This window comes from Callorhinus ursinus, unplaced genomic scaffold, assembly GCF_003265705.2.
Source record: "Callorhinus ursinus isolate GAN/ISIS: 27379988/994484 unplaced genomic scaffold, GSC_fseal_2.0 scaffold13, whole genome shotgun sequence".
NCBI lineage: Eukaryota > Metazoa > Chordata > Mammalia > Carnivora > Otariidae > Callorhinus > Callorhinus ursinus.
Genome location: NW_027397075.1, coordinates 24,032,434 through 24,049,184, shown reverse-complemented (window position 1 = coordinate 24,049,184; position 16,751 = coordinate 24,032,434). Strand labels below are relative to the sequence as shown.

At 40.5% G+C, this 16,751-nt stretch overlaps 1 protein-coding gene across 1 annotated transcript in view; it reads left to right on the top strand.

The window, feature by feature from the left end:
• Positions 1 to 16,751, top strand: part of KMO (kynurenine 3-monooxygenase) — a 60,904-nt gene that overhangs the window by 18,934 nt on the left and 25,219 nt on the right. Inside the window, 6 exon segments of the mRNA XM_025878016.2 lie at positions 2,346 to 2,415; positions 2,699 to 2,796; positions 3,359 to 3,448; positions 10,109 to 10,157; positions 13,631 to 13,718; positions 15,299 to 15,464. Coding sequence (XP_025733801.1) covers positions 2,346 to 2,415; positions 2,699 to 2,796; positions 3,359 to 3,448; positions 10,109 to 10,157; positions 13,631 to 13,718; positions 15,299 to 15,464 — 561 coding nt within the window.

The window sequence follows — 16,751 nt, the reverse complement described above, 5'->3', positions numbered from 1 at the left end:
AAGTAGCAGGATATAAAATCAATGCACAGAAATCAGTGGCATTCCTATACACGAACAACCAGACAGAAGAGAGACAAATCAAGGAGTCGATCTCATTTACAATTGCACCAAAACCATAAGATACCTAGGAATAAATCTAACCAAAGAGGCAAAGGATCTGTACTCAGAAAACTATAAAATACTCATGAAAGAAATTGAAGAAGACACAAAGAAATGGAAAAACGTTCCATGCTCATGGATTGGAAGAACAAAGATTGTGAAGATGTCAGGGCGACCTAGGCCAATCTACACATTCAATGCAATCCCCATCAAAATACCATCCACCTTTTTCAAAGAAATGGAACAAATAATCCTAAAATTTGTATGGAATCAGAAGAGACCCCGAATAGCCAGAGGAATATTGAAAAAGGAAAGCAAAGCTGGTGGCATCACAATTCCGGACTTCCAGCTCTATTACAAAGCTGTCATCATCAAGACAGTGTGGTACTGGCACAAAAACAGACACATAGATCAATGAAACATAATCGAGAGCCCAGAAATGGACCCTCAGCTCTATGGTCAACTAATCTTTGACAAAGCAGGAAAGAATGTCCAATGGAATAAAGACAGTCTCTTCAACAAATAGTGTTGGGATAATTGGACAGCCACATGCAGAAGAATGAAACTGGACCATTTCCTTACACCACACACAAAAATAGACTCCCAATGGTTGAAAGACCTAAACGTGAGACAGGAGTCCATCAAAATCCTAAAGGAGAACACAGGCAGCAACCTCTTCGACCTCAGCCGCAGCAACTTCTTCTTAGAAACATCCCCAAAGGCAAGGGAAGCAAGGGCAAAAATGAACTATTGGGATTTCATCAAGATAAAGAGCTTTTGCACAGCAAAAGAAACAGTCCACAAAACCAAAAGACAACCGACAGAATGGGAGAAAATATTTGCAAATGACATATCAGATAAAGGGCTAGTATCCAAAATCTATAAAGAACTTATCAAACTCAACACCCAAAGAACAAATAATCCAATCAAGAAATGGGCAGAAGACATGAACAGACATTTTTCCAAAGAAGACATCCTAATGGCCAATAGACACATGAAAAAGTGCTCCACATCGCTCAGCATCAGGGAAATCCAAGTCAAAACCTCAATGAGATACCACCTCACACCAGTCAGAATGGCTAGAATTAACAAGTCAGGAAGCAACAGATTTTGGTGGGGATGCGGAGAAAGGGGAACCCTCCTAAACTTTTGTTGGGAATGCAAGCTGGTGCAACCACTCTGGAAAACAGTATGGAGGTTCCTCAAACAGTTGAAAATAGAGCTACCATACTATCCAGCAATTGCACTACTGGGTATTTACCCCAAAGATACAAATGTAGGGATCCGAAGGGGTACGTGCACCCCAATATTTATAGCAGCAATGTCCACAATAGCCAAACTGTGGAAAGAGCCAAGATGTCCCCCAACAGATGAATGGATAAAGAAGAAGTGGTATATAGACACAATGGAATATTATGCAGCCATCAAAAGGAATGAGATCTTGCCATTTGCAACAACGTGGATGGAACTGGAGGGTGTTATGCTGAGTGAAATAAGTCAATCAGAGAAAGACATGTATCATATGACCTCACTGATATGAGGAATTCTTAATTTCTGGAAACAAACTAAGTGTTGCTATAGTGGTGGGGGGTGGGAGGGATGGGGTGGCTGGGTGATAGACATTGGGGAGAGGATGTGCTATGGTGAGCGCTGTGAATTGTACAAGACTGATGAATCATGGATCTGTACTTCTGAAACAAATAATGCAATATATATTAAGAAAAAAAAGGAAGAAGATAGCAGGAGGTGAAGAATGAAGGGGAGTAAGTCGGAGGGGGAGACGAACCAGGAGAGATGATGGACTCTGAAAAACAAACTGAGGGTTCTAGAGGGGAGGGGTTGGGGGGATGGGTTAGCCTTGTGATGCGTATTAAAGAGGGCACATTCTGCGTGGAGCACTGGGTGTTATGCACAAACAATGAATCATGGAACACTACATCAAAAACTAATGATGTAATGTATGGTGATTTACATAACAATAAAAAATTATTTAAAAAATTAAGTAAATAAAAAAAAACTAAAAAAAAAAGAAAAACATCAAAGCTACCTCTGAAATCATACTGTTTAATCTTGAGTTCATCCCATTATTTTTGCAAATGATGTTTTCTGCTGGTGATTGAATAAATCAACTGGACAGCCAAGACTAATAGAAGTAAAATTACATGTGATGTTGCATTTTGCCAGTAAAAATTCCCTATATTTGTGGAATCAGATAAAAATATGAAACAAATTGCTTTGATTCCTAGGTTGGATCATTAAATGCATGCTTCCTTGCAAAGAGGAATTTCCAAGTTGATGTATATGAAGCTAGGGAAGGTAAGACAAGACTGAAACTCGTGAGATGTGAAAATTCTGATTCTCTGACATCTTTCTCTTTAGTTTTTAAAAAGAAAGTGTTTTAGAAAGAGGAACTTATTTTTTTTTTTTTTGCAACCACAACTATCTAAATTTAATTTAATACAAAATCACGACTATTAGTGTTTTCTTTAAGGGAGCTAACAGGGGTCTTTTAATTTGGTTCTGATTGCACCAGTTGTTTAGGTGTTATATGCTTAGCCTGTCCTGAGGTATAATACGGAGTCTATTTTCATTGTCTTAGATATCCGAGTGGCTAAATTTGCACGTGGAAGAAGCATTAACTTGGCCCTTTCTTATAGAGGACGACAAGCCTTGAACGCCATTGGCCTGGAAGATCAGGTACCTTGTTAAGACATTTTCCTTGTAAAAGATAATACTTGCCATTTTCCAACAACGTTGCCAAACTTCTCACTGTCTGGTGTGTCGCTTGGAAATGTGAACAGAAGTAAATATTTTGCTGAGAGTACTTTTACTGATAATGTGTCTTTGGGATGATACAAATTTCCTTAGATGTATGTGTAGGAAAACACTCTGCATGGGGCTTCAGGAGTCCTGGGGTTTCCTCCTCATGCATTGCTTGCTCTCTTCTGTGATCATGAGAAAAATCACTTATAACCTCTTTGACACTGAACCACTTTCCTTAATTGTAATACATGATTTAGACCAGATACAATTTAAATCAATTCCAAAATCTAAAGGTTAAAAAAAAAATCAAAACCTAAGATTTGGAGGAACATACTTTTCATTAAGTTTCCATCATACTGTGCTTCCCATAATCCTTTGCATTAATTTTTAATTTTTTGAAAATATTTTAAAAATCACATTTTAAAACCGATGTCTAACTTATTTGCATGATGCCACGTTATGGTAATTGAAATTGATATTTCTGGTTTTATTTCAGGTTGTATCCCAAGGCATCCCCATGAGAGCAAGAATGATTCACTCTCTTTCAGGGGAAAAGTCTGCAATTCCCTATGGGACCAAGTCACAGGTCGGTTAACCCTGAAGGTAGTGTTTGCTTGCAGTTGAGTCTAATGTCTGGAATGTGACTCTTGCTCATTGGCCCTTCCTTTCCTCTCTAGACCTTTCTTTGACATTGTCTGTATCAGTCTACCACTCAGAAACCTATACTAGTTAACAAGTTAATTGACAGGAGGCCGTTAAAATAGGGCCCAGTTTCTAATAACCATTCAATAGGAATTAGTTACGTTGTCATCACTATTAGGCTCTTTTTTGCCTGTACGCATCGCTCATGGTGGCCTGGGACACCTTTTCTCTCCCATCTCCTTTTAATTACATAAAGAAGATTACCATGTATTTATTGTCAAGCATAAAATGCAAGAACAACTCTATAGGGTTTTCCCCAAACTGACTCTTGCCCCAAATTTAATTATAATGGAATTTATAGAATGAACCAGAAATTTTTTCAGTGCTGTATAATTCTACAACAACAGAGGCCATATGGTGATGTAGTTTACAAAAGAAAATCCATTATCCTGCTTTGTGTTTTTCTTATTTTTACATAGTAACACACAGAGTTGGGGAAAGTATGTATTTTTATCTAATATTTATACCTTCTAAATTTGTTTCTTTGAGAGAGAATGAATGTACCAAACATCTATCAACTAGAGAAAAACCCAACTTGCTTTATCCAACAAGGCCTCATTTTATTAAGTGCAGAACCCAAGGGAGGTTTATATTCTTTGTCTCTGAGCTCCCACAGAGCTCCCATTGCAGGTGGATCAGCAATTCTCAGATTCCACTGGGATCTTGTCAAAATGCAGAGTCTGATTCTGTAGGGCCAGGATGGAGGCTGAGATTATGCATCCTAAATACACCCAGTTGGTGTCTGTGCTGCTGGTCTGTGGACCACGTGTTGGGCAGCAAGAGATAAAACACAGGTGCTCATGGAAACAAGGTCTGTGTGGTGCTTGAAGCACCTCACACCTGTTAGGATGCTACTATCAGAAAACAGAAAGAGAAACAGAAAATAGTGTTGGGAAAGATAACAGAGAAATTGGAACACCTGCACATTGTTGGTAGGAATATAAAATGGTGCAGTCGCTATGAAAAACAGCCTAGTGGTTCCTCCAAAAATGAAAAACAGAATTTCCATATGATCCAGCAGTTCCCCTTCTGGGTATATATCCAACAGAACTGAAGGCAGGGACTTGAGGAAATATTTGAACCCTCATGATCATAGCGGCATTATTCACAACAGTCAAAAAGCAAACGTGACCCAATGTCCATCAATGGATGGATGGATAAACAAGACATGGTGTACACATATGTAAGATAATAGAAAATAAAATAATGGTTTCTGCCCCTGGTTCCTGGCACAGAACTCCTAAAACTCCTGTAATTTCCTAAATGATTAAAGCACTAGGAGATCTTTTGTTCTAATATTTGGTCTTTGACTGTGGTTCCTAACACAGAACTCCGAAATCCCTTGGAATTTCCTGGGTGATAAGAGTATCTTTTGTTATAATCAGGTAACTCTTGATGGGCTCCTGGATGGGGGCTGGTCACCAGAACGACCAAGGCATAATAAGAAGCTTGGAATTTTCCCCACAGTGGGGAGAGGGGCTGGGAGTGGAGTTAATGATCCATCATGTCGTGTGATGGAGTCTTCATAAAAATCCCAAAAGTATGGGGTTCAGAGAACTTCCAGGTTCGTGCACACACAGAGGTGCTGGTAGAAGAATAGCACACCCATAGAGGGTGAACACATATCTTGCCCTACCCATCTTTCCATCTAGATGTTCATCTGCACCCTTAACCATACCCTTTTATAATAAACTGATAAACGGTAAATCAACTGTTTTCCTGAGTTCTGTGAGCTACTCTACCCAGTTCATTGAACCTGAAGAGGGCCTCAGGGGAACTTGTGATTTATAGCCAACCGGGTAGAAACCCAGGTACAAGCTACATTGCCATTGGCCTTTGATGTGTGTGTGGGGGGTGCAGTCTCATGGGACTGAGCCCTTAACCTTTGGGATCTGAGGCTATCTCCAGGTAGATGGTGTCAGAATAGTTAAATTGTGGTACAGCCAGCTTGTGTCACTGAGAAATTGCTTGGTGGAGGACCCCGCCCCCACATCTGGTGTCAAAGTGTCATGCGTGTGGTAATAAGTGAGAGTAAAGAAGACACTCCCCAGAGGAGAAGGGGAGGTTTTTCTATACAACATGCTTTGGAAAACTATTAAGCCTTAAAAAAAGGGAAATCCTCACACCTGCTACAACATGGTTGAAACTGGAGGACTTTATACTAAGTGAAATAAGCCAATCACAGAAGGACAGATGCCATAGTACACTTATGTGAGTATCTAGAGTAGATAAATGCATAAAAAAAGAAAGCAGAATGGTGGTTGCCAGGGCCTGCAGGGAGGGAGAAGTGGGGGGCAATTGTTTAATGGGTAGAGAGTTCCAGATGTGTAAGATGAAGCGTTCTGTGGAGGGATGGTACAGCTGGTCATGCAGCCATGTGAATGTCCCGAATGCCACTGAACGGTACACTTAAAAAGAGTTAAGATGGTAAATGTTGTATCATGCGTGTTTTACTACAATTCAAGTTTGCTTAAAAAGTGGTTGAAAAGTAAAACATTCCAACAACTAAGCGCCTATAGGAATGTGGGGGGGTGGTTGGCGGGGAAAGATCAAAATTTTCCATTTACTGACATTCTCAAATAATAACCCACTGATTTGGGCATTATAAAAACATAGGTACAGAGTCTTAATGCATTAACCAGGCAGAAGAAGGAAGCAGAAGGAAGTCTACTGACCATCCATAGGCAGATAAGCATTTTTGGATAATTAATATGTCCTGTTTCATCGGCCCCAAACTGAGTGTGGTGCTGTAGGAAAGAAACAGGGGACTTACACACGCAGGGCCAGTGTAAGCCGTACATATTAACTGTAACCTTTCCCTAAACAACTGTCTGCCTGTGCACCACACCCCTTGCTTGTGCTACTTACTGAGGACCAGAGAGGAGCTTGCAACCTCGTGAGGACAGACGGTAGTCAGGTTTTTATGGAAAGAACTCTTCTGAGTGATGCTCAGCTGTGTGGTTCAGAGAAGAGGGAGGTTTAGTTTTCAGAGACCTCACAGAGAAAATGAGGTTTGAGACAGACATCTTGTTTAAATATTAAATCGGCACCAAAATAACGTTTTTCGCAATTAAACGAGGGTCCATCTATGGAGAGGAGTTGGGTGAGACCAGAATTCTAAAAAAAAAAAAAGTAAACTTTTAAGTGCCAAGTGTGTATTGGATAAGAAAACTCATAACGTACTTTCACTATAACACAGTCTTACAGCGATCAGCAACCTTGGGCTCTTTGGATCCAACCACCTTGCTTTTACTGATGAAGAAATAGGCTGCATGGGTACATGAAGTCCACACCAGGGGCGACGCAAGGCAGGTGTCCTCATGCACAGTGGCCGGCACCCCACGGTGTAGAAAGCGCTCCCAGGAGTGCTGAGCTAGCTTCATTAGTTGCACTCTGGCTTTTGCTAAATTGAGAGGGACTGTAGTAATTGTCCTACCTTTGTCTTGGATTCACAGGGAATTAGCCAAGTAGACCAATTCCGACATCATCCCCCCTCACCTCCCCAGAGACTGAGCCAATAAAGTGTGAGTAGACGGAGGAGGAAGACATGGTTCAGAATATCAGGAAAGTTAGATGAGCAGAGTGACTTGGACTTGCGCCTGAAACTGGCTTCCTTACCCAGCACCGGAGGAGGGAGGGGGCAGCACCCTCTCCACTGACGGCCAAGAGGGTGAAGGTGTTGGTGGGAGTTCCCATTTGGGGCCTTGACTATGTTAGAAGAGGCAGGAAATGATCGCTTGCCCACGGACCCTGCCATTCTCAATTCTTAAGAACTCAGTTAATGCTGAATTTGCAGCCACCTCTCTTTCTTTGGTTTGCATTATTACTTTTATAACAGGGTCGAACACGGAGCCTCCTTTAAGAACAACATAAAATTGTTCTGAATCGCTCAATTCCACAGCCTGTGGAGGTGCAAAGCCCTCCCCGTGACCCCAGGATTTTGGCAAATCCTCAGGCAGCCCATCTTCTATTGGCCTCCCCCCTTCTCCCAGCCTCCCTCCTCCACCTGTTTTCTCTGCCCTTTCTTCCTGGCCAGGGTCAGACTCTTCCAGTCTTGCTGGTTCCCACCATCTCCCTCCCAAATTGCCCTGGGAACTGTCAAAATATTCCCTGATATACAGAGCATGTCAGAACTCCCCAACTTTTTTAACGATGCAGAAAAATAGATTTTTAAGATTTTATTTAATTCCAACGTAGTTAATATACAGTGTTATATTAGTTTCAGGTGTACAATATGGTGTTCAACAATGCCCTGTATTACTAGGTGCTCATCACAACAAGTGCACCCTTGATCCCCTTCACCTATGTCACCCATCTCCGCACCCACCCTAGCTCCCCAATCCTCACCCCTAGCCTCCTATGCCCCAAGTGGAGAAATAGCACCCCCTTCCTAGAAAACGTCCCCGTTTGCAGGCTTTCTTTCAGGATATAGAATGGAAACTTGTTTTTCTAATATACTTGACTACATCAAAAACTAATGATGTACTGCATGGTGACTAACATAACATTAAAAAAAAAAAAGTCAGTGCTGAAACTACTGTTTTACAAATCTCCAAAGGAGATTATCCAACTTCCTTTAGGTTTTATTAATGATGTTTTTGGTTACCAGGGCCACTTAATACTTCCTCACTTGTTTGTTCTTTTTTTTTTTTAATTATTGTTTAATTTTATTAAGGACCTTTGTGAAGGTTCACTTGAAACAATTTAGTCTGTCCAGTCCAATTGAGTCACAAAGCGGCAAAAGCGGGCAGTTTGTGTTGGGTCAGTAATGTTCATTTATACTTACTCTACTACATGGCTGGGAAGAATACACAGAATTGTACAAAATGCAATATGATGAGTAAGGACAGTTGAATAATGACGCATAAAATAGATTAAATTGTAGTCATTTGAGCTGTTCCTTGAGATGTATGGCTGTCAGCTGGAATCCAGCATTCTTTTTGTTGCTGTTTTTGTTTTGATAAATTAAATAAGTTCAATAAAGTGATCCAAATAGGAAATCTGGAGCTGGAATATGAGAATTATTTCTTTGTAGCCTTCATCAGAGATGAGGGGTTCCCACCCAGCTTTATTGAGAAACAATTGACAGACATCACTCTATAAGCTCAGGGAGAACAGCATGATGGTTTGATTTATATGTATCATGAAGATTTGTCTGTTCTCATTCACATTTTCTCTTCAGATCAACCTTTTAGAATAGGCATTGGAGAAGTGAGGCTTGATGCGGGAGGCTCTAACTTTTGCTCATGACGCAAGGCTGCCCCCGGACCCCGGAGAGAATTGACAGGGACCCTCTCCACAGGACCAGTGTGCGTATCGGTTCCCAGATGATGCAGGTGTCAACCAAGCCTCGCAACCGAGATGGAAAGAATACTTTCCCCACATCAATGAACCTTCCTAATTTAAATGTTTCCTAACATAGTCTGAATAACAAGTGTGGTTTCTGTTGAAACAAGGTGATTAATGACACAGAAGACTAGAAAACAGAACAAAGAGGCAGAGAATGAAGAAGTCCTGTTCATTTTAATTTATAGCAAAGACACAGGAAACCCCCTCCTCAGTCATTGTCTTTGTAGCATGACCCAGTTATTTTTACACCAACTATACATTTAGCTGTTAATATTAAATGTCTACTTTTGGATGAGGTGAAGATTTATAAATTAGCATATTTGCATTAAATGATGTGACGCTTCTCAATTTGGGAAACACATGCTTTAAATTTTAAAGACTAGACTCACCCTGAATTGCAAGTCTGCATTACCACTTTTGTGGGCTCTGGGTGGGCACTTTTGTCTTTGTGGGTCCCTCTCTCTCTGAAACAATAAATATTACAAATTAGATTTTATGAATGCATTGGTATAAAGATTAATCCAGGCTGGATTCATTCTCATATATTCGTTATATTTTTTGCTTCTGATTTTAGTATCAACTAAAATTAAAACATTTTCATGGACCCCTAAAAGTATGCGGGCCCTAGGCATTGTGCCCTCTGTGCCTCAGGGAATAGTCGGCCCTTGCTGAACTGTCCTATAAAGTCGGAGAAAAAGAACACACTGTCCCAGGGAGGGCTGATCCGACTTCTACCAATACTTTGGGCCTCCCTCCCCACTCCTTTCACGTTGAAATGAATGCCTTCAAAGTAGTCTCTTTAGGAAATAGTATGTTTATTCTAGTGATGCTGTCATTACTGAAGTTTTTCTAACAGCTCGATTTGGAGACCTAAGATGAAAATGTGAGATTTTTGAGATGTTGTTAAAACAAAACTATCTTAGTGAAAATAACATATTTTTTTTTTTTTTTGCTGTAAAAAGAGGATTTGGTTTTTGTGGTATCAAACCTTAAAAAGCCTAAGTTTAAACTTGAACATTGTATTATATGTATTTGGTCAAAGTGTTTATTTTTTTTTAAAGGCTACTTAGCTAAATGGTTATAAAACTAAGTTTGCAACCTTCTGCTAGATATTTCCTATTGCTGAGTGAATAATGTGAGACATATTTGTCCAGTTCTCCAGAAGCAAATAGTATTTACTGTATTTTTCTTGCAGTATATTCTTTCTATAAGCAGAGAATATCTAAACAAGGAACTATTGACTGGTAAGTCCAATGCTTTATTCAGCAATTGTCATTTCAGTAAAGTGCATGAACCTAACTAACCTTGTCACATGATTTACTGGGATTTGCTTACGATTCATTTTCATGGGTTAGTCATGGGTTATTAGGGCAGGGTATGTACAATACAAAGTCCTTCTTGAAAAGTAGTTGTGATATATCCTCCGGCATCTCTCTCTCATCTTATCACTGATCAAAATAAAAATCATTTGTTCAACACATTCTATTCCTGCTATCTTCTTAGCACTGGAATGAATGAGTGCTCACTCCCCGAAAAACTCATGGACTAGAGGAACAGCAGATACCCTCGAAGGACGGGCAAAGTGGCACAATTAGCCCTGCACTACAGAAAGATGAAGAGCAGTACTTGGAGGCTGAAGAGGGCTGTGGTCTTTAGAGTACTGCAATAATCCCTGGGTGCATCAACCAAGCCCTGTACTAAAAGCTAGAGCACAGGAGGCAGAGGGGAGGGCGAAGGCTCATGATATTTGTGGGAGACCAAGTAGATAGAGGATGTAGGAGGTTGAAAAAAGAGGAAGTTGTGAAATGTGCTCTGAAGACTTCAGTGTGTTACAGACCCACCCATTAATGGAAAAGCCACTGGATTGCAAATTAAATTTGTAGCTTGGATAATCAGTCCAATCACCTGCCAGGTAGCCCTTGATCATAACAGTTTTTTCTCCTCATCAGCATTTGTGCTAATCAGGTCCATTCCCCACAAAGCATGACACTTGAGTAATTCTACTATCTTTTAAGTCAATTCCTCTATGCAATCCAGCAGCCTCTGAGTTTTGGGGAGCAGAGATTCTTTGTGGTTTATCTGTGTTTCTCCACAGCCCCCTACCCAGTGTGAGTTTGCAGTGTGTCTGTTGAATTGAATTCAACTGGCAGGAGTCGTCTGTGAAGCTCACTCCTGCTGATTCACCAGGGACTTAAGAAATAGGGCTTAGTATTCTTAATCCTACTTCCTTATTTATATTTGCAAGACTATCCTTTGGATGGGTAGGTGTTGGGGGCAGGGATAGGTTGCTAGATATACTCATATTGATCTAAAGAAGCCCCAAAACAGCTTTTTTAAAAAAGTAGTCTATATCAGACCTAAGACAATCTGTTTAGAGCATCTTCTGGATTTATTAGGATAAAAATGAGAGCAAACATTCACTGAGGTACCAGGAAGTATGTTAAGTGCTCTATATGCATCGATTTATATAACCCTCCCAACAGCTCTGTGAGGTGGGAACTCTTTCCCCTCAGTTTTACAGGTGGAGAAGGAGGCTTCCAGAAACCCCACCCCCACCCCCCAGCAGTCCATACTGTTAATAAGTGGTAGAGTTTGGGCTGGAGCTTGCGCCCTTACTCCAAAGTCCATGCCTTTAACCCCTAGAGTCCGTGCCTCCAATATTACACACGAAACATCTGCTAACAGTAGGAGCCACAACTTGGGAAGAGCTGATCTTGGTGGACAGACCAGAAGCTCCCAGACCTGGTTTTCCTTAGGAATGTACTGCATGGTCTATAATTTCATAAATGCCATAAATACGTAAACAAAGTGAACACGGACTCTCTTCGCTCCTAAATGTTGTTTGGCATTTGAATTCTTTCACACAGTTGTCAGTCCTTTAAACAAGTGTGTGAGCCGCCGGCTTCCCGGGCAAACACTGGCTCCTGACCGAACAGCACCCCACTCCCCGAGACTCAGGAACGAAATCATTGCCCTGTATCCCATGTAGGATTGTTTCTTGGCTCACTGTTCAGCGGGGGATGTTAATAATTGTTAAGCAAAGCAAGCAGGAAAAGGACATGTGGTCACGTATGTGTGATAAATCCTGCATGAAACAAGTTTTATAAGTTTTCTTACAGTATTCCTCAGGGCCTTTATTCTAGTATATGTGCTGCCAAAGCAAACACCAGGGCCTTTATTCTAATGGTTGGCATGGTGGATTTTCTAGAGCAGCGCTGTCCGAGATATGACCACAAATGGCAGCCACATGTGTAATTTAAACTTTTATATGAACCACATTTAAAAGCCGAAAAAGAAACAGGTGAACTTAAGTTTAACAATATGTTTTAACCTAATAGATCCAAAATATTATCGTTTCAATGTGTAATCAACAGAACACAGTTATTCATGAGACTTTTTTTTTTTTTTTTTTTTTTTTCTGAGCTGCCAAAACCCAATGTGTACAACACATCTCCATTCAGTCTAGCCACAGGGGGCTGAGAACCAGGACCGCACAGCTCAGGGAGGTCCGAGTGTTAGCATTTTGCTAATGGCTTTGACCACAAAATGGTTTTGACCACAAAATGGTTTTGATTAGGAAGCAAATCCAGGACTAGTGTTCTGTGGAAAATTCTTTGGGGTGTATTAGTATACATTTAAATTAAAAATATGTTTTTTATTTTTTTAAGATTTGATTTATTTATTTGACAGAGAGAGAGAGAGTTTGAGAGAGAGCACAAGTAGAGGGAGCAGCAGGCAGAGGGAGAAGCAGGCTCCCTGATGAGCAGAGAGCCCAACGAGGGGCTTGATCCCAGGATTCTGGGATCAGGACCTGAGCCGAAGGCAGATGCTTAAGCGACTGAGTCACCCAGGTGCCCCAAATAAAAAATAAATTTAATTTGATTTAATTTTTTCAAAGGTTGATTCCACAAACACATTTTGTGTTTATAAAAGATATCCATAGTGGTTCTGATAAACTCTGATTTCTCCGAAGTTATTTTCCAAAAGAGTTCTTAAACACAGATAAATAGATCTGATTTGTAGCTTTAACAACAATAAATAGCCTGTAATTATATACCTCTTACCCATTAGAATTAATAGGGACAAAAATAATATTTTACTCTTATGACAAGAATATAATGAATTCACTACTTTCTATAGATTGCTAGCAGGCAAAATAAAAAAGCACCAAATAATTTGATTCTATTTATTGAGGAGTTTTAAATCCTCTTGCTCGTTTTTTTTTTCTCTAAGTGTTCCAGTGTTTGATTACAAAAAGAATTAGTATCAAAAATCTTTATTTGCGACAACGTGACTCAGAAGTCTAGAGACTTACTAAAAAGAGATAAAGAATCAGACACAGCCTGAGAAAGGAGTTTGGCTGAGTATTTCTAATCACAAAGTCTTAAGTTAGAGGCAACTTTTAAAATATGTGCTGCCTGTTTCTTTTCCAGGGTGACAACTGTCATAGCAATGTAAAAATTTGCATGATGGAATTGGTTGGATTTTTTTTTTTTTTGAGGATGAGGATAATTGATTTGTATTCATTATTTTTACTACCAAATTATTCTGGAACATTTGCCAAATAGCTGTCAAATGACCATTTTAAGTAATTTTTACATTCTTAAGAATAAACATCTCTAACCCACTGTTCTCAGACAATGACTATTTCAATTTGATTAAGTGAAATGAGAATTGAAATTGTATTTCTATTTGGTTTTCTTCTTTGTCTCCTCAGCTGCTGAGAAATACCCCAATGTGAAGGTGCACTTTGGCCACAGGCTGTTGAAATGTAATCCTGAGGAAGGAGTGATCACAGTGCTTGGGTAATCACCAGTCAGCCTGTTGACTGCAGAGGTGAAGGGTTGACACAGAGAACTGGATCTGTAAACTTTGTTCTCTGGCTTATTTGAAAGAGTTAAATGATTACCAAAAAGGGATTCAAAGGATTTCAGGTCAAAAACCAGCCTTGGCTGCCTTCTGAACACCAACACCAGTGATTCTTCTTGATTCTGAACCTGGCTCAGCATCCTGCCCCTGGTGGCCATCCTCTTCAAACGCTCTCTGCTTGAAACAGATGACACTCCACTGCTCTGTGTTTCCCCTCCTCTTTCTGGAAATGATTTGTCTGCCTCTCCTTGGCTGCCTCTGTTTCCTCTGAAGTTCCTAGTCCCATGTCCCATTCTTGCGATACGTCATGGATTCCCAGTCCGTTCAGCGACCACTTTTAAATTCACTTCACTAAAATGAACCTCTCTAGGGCGCCTGGGTGGCTCAGATCGTTAAGCGTCTGCCTTCAGCCCAGGTCATGATCCCAGGGTCCTGGGATCAAGTCCCGCATCGGGCTCCCTGCTCCTTGGGAGCCTGCTTCTCCCTCTGCCTCTCTCTCTCTCTCTCTCTCTTTGACTTTCATGAATAAATAAATAAAACATTTTAAAATGAACCTCTCTAGCCCATGCCTCTGTCTTCACTCTCTTCACTCTCCTTATTTCAATCCTAATCCATGCTACTTTCCTGTTCGACACCTTCACAGGTACCTCTTGCCATGACCTCAAACACATCTTAAAACTTCACCATCTATTTCTCTCCAAGCATGTCTACTCCTGACTTCCCTAGTGCTATCACCCAAATCATTAGAGTCATTCTTGTTGTGCCCTCTTCCCTGTTTCCTCCCATTAAATCTATGACCCCTGCCCAGTCTTTCTTACTCCCTGATAGCTTCTGAGCCTACATCTTTCTCCAGAGCCCCGTGGTCTCTGGGCTCTCACGTCTGCACACGCAGGTTGCTGCACTCACCTAGTCCTCTCCGTGTCCCCTCCCTCCTGAACTCTGCCTCCAGTTCAATACATCCAGTGCCAAATGAGTTTTTCTAAATTACCACACTTCCTACATCAACCCCCCCAGTGGAAAAAGTTATTTTCTCTCTTTTGCCAGAAGAATGTATTTAAACCTTTTGTCTTAACATTCAAAATTCTCTTCTTCTGCTCCCTCTTTTCCCTCCCCACATTGTCTTCTTTCCCTGAGCTTATCTCCCGATACCCTGCACTCAAGCTAAACACACTGCTCTTGGCAAGTCCTGGGCACATCCATGCTGTGGTCCGTCCCTTCCCTCACTCTGCCTTCTTCTGGAGACTCCCTCCCTTTGTACAGGGAGCTTTAGTCACACTCCCGTGGCCTGGCATGTCTTTATTAATGAGTACAGTGATGCTATTCTCATCACAGTCTCTCAGGACAAGGGCCATCACCTTCATTCTATAGCTATTGACTCCAAGCTCAAAAGTCAGATATGTACAAGTGAGGAGGGGCCCCCCTGAGTTGCTACTTTTTTATACCCAAACAGATGAACATCATCATTTTTACCACTAGACTGTTGTTATTTTTTTTAATGGTCCACTTTATTTTTCAGATCTGACAAAGTTCCCATAGATGTCACTTACGACCTCATTGCAGGATGTGATGGAGCATACTCCACTGTCAGAAGTCACCTCATGAAGAAACCCCGCTTTGATTACAGTCAGCAGTACATTCCTCATGGGTACCTGGAGCTCACCATCCCACCCAAGAATGGGGATGTAAGTCCTTTCCCTTTTTGGCTCCTCCCCACAGCCGTCCCACCCCTCAGACTAGGGAAGACACGTATTCTAGTGCACTTGTTCTTGGCAGCATGTCTGGATGAATTCTCAGGTCTGTCATAGTCCCTTGTAAGGCATAAAAAGTTGGGTGTGCAAATATCCCTTTAATAATATCACTTCTCTCCCTTGCCTTTGATATATGCTTTCTTGAGTGGGCAGGAAAGATGAGACATCACAGCTACCCTACTGGAAATGCACAGGGAATTTGTCTGACATAATCATGTCATTTTTCTATTTTTTCTTGGGAGGGAAAAAATGGTCAGGAATCTTTCTGTATACTGACAATACAGAGTTCTTATACTCATGACTATATCAAATTATAGTTATTAAATAAAGTGAATAGAAGTTGTTGCAAAGAGGTTTCCATTGCATTTTTCTCATTTCTTAGTTCCCAAGTTCAACCCTATGTGGCTTGAGGCAAGTATATCCTAGGTATGTTTTATATCATCATAAGTAAATAGATGTAGGAACTGACTAAGGGAAATTAAAATACTAGCAAAAACAACAAGGATCTTGGCTTACAGGTAAAGATAAGTAAATAGTGTTCATTAAAATTTGATTTGCATAGAAAACATCTGTTTTTGAGGTACAGATGCAATCTATCTTATTTGAAATTCAGACATCTATAAAATAGCTAGTCAATTTGTGATAGTGCTATTACATACCAGGTATATAACCAAACTGTATCAGCCAGTCAAATCTGTATTTTAACATTAAATCATTGTCTATTTTTTCCTCCTAGTCACAAAAGTATTTAGTAATTCTGAAGTGCTAGTCTTATGGTTTTCAGGTGAGCCTTGTTCTCATGGCCCAGGATCTGATAATCCTGGGTTATAGGATATTAGGATCCTGTTGAAAAATTACCCCAGATGAGTGGACTCATGCCTCCTAACGTAGATTTAAGATCGCCATTTATTTTTTCTAGGTGTTCATATTTAATAGTGATGATTAGTGGTTTACAAAAAGTCTCTGCTCTTAAAGAAGGAACACTGTTTTGACATAGCATTGGGACTCAGACCTGGAAGTATTTTAACATGGCCCCAAAACAGTCTTAGGAAAACTCCCTTCCTTTCCTTTCTTTTTCTTTCTTTCTTTCTTTCTTTCTTTCTTTCTTTCTTTCTTTCTTTCTTTCTTTCTTTCTTTCTTTCTTTCTTTCTTCCTTCCTTCCTTCCTTCCTTCCTTCCTTCCTTCCTTCCTTCCTTCCTTCCTTCCTTCCTTCCTTCTTTT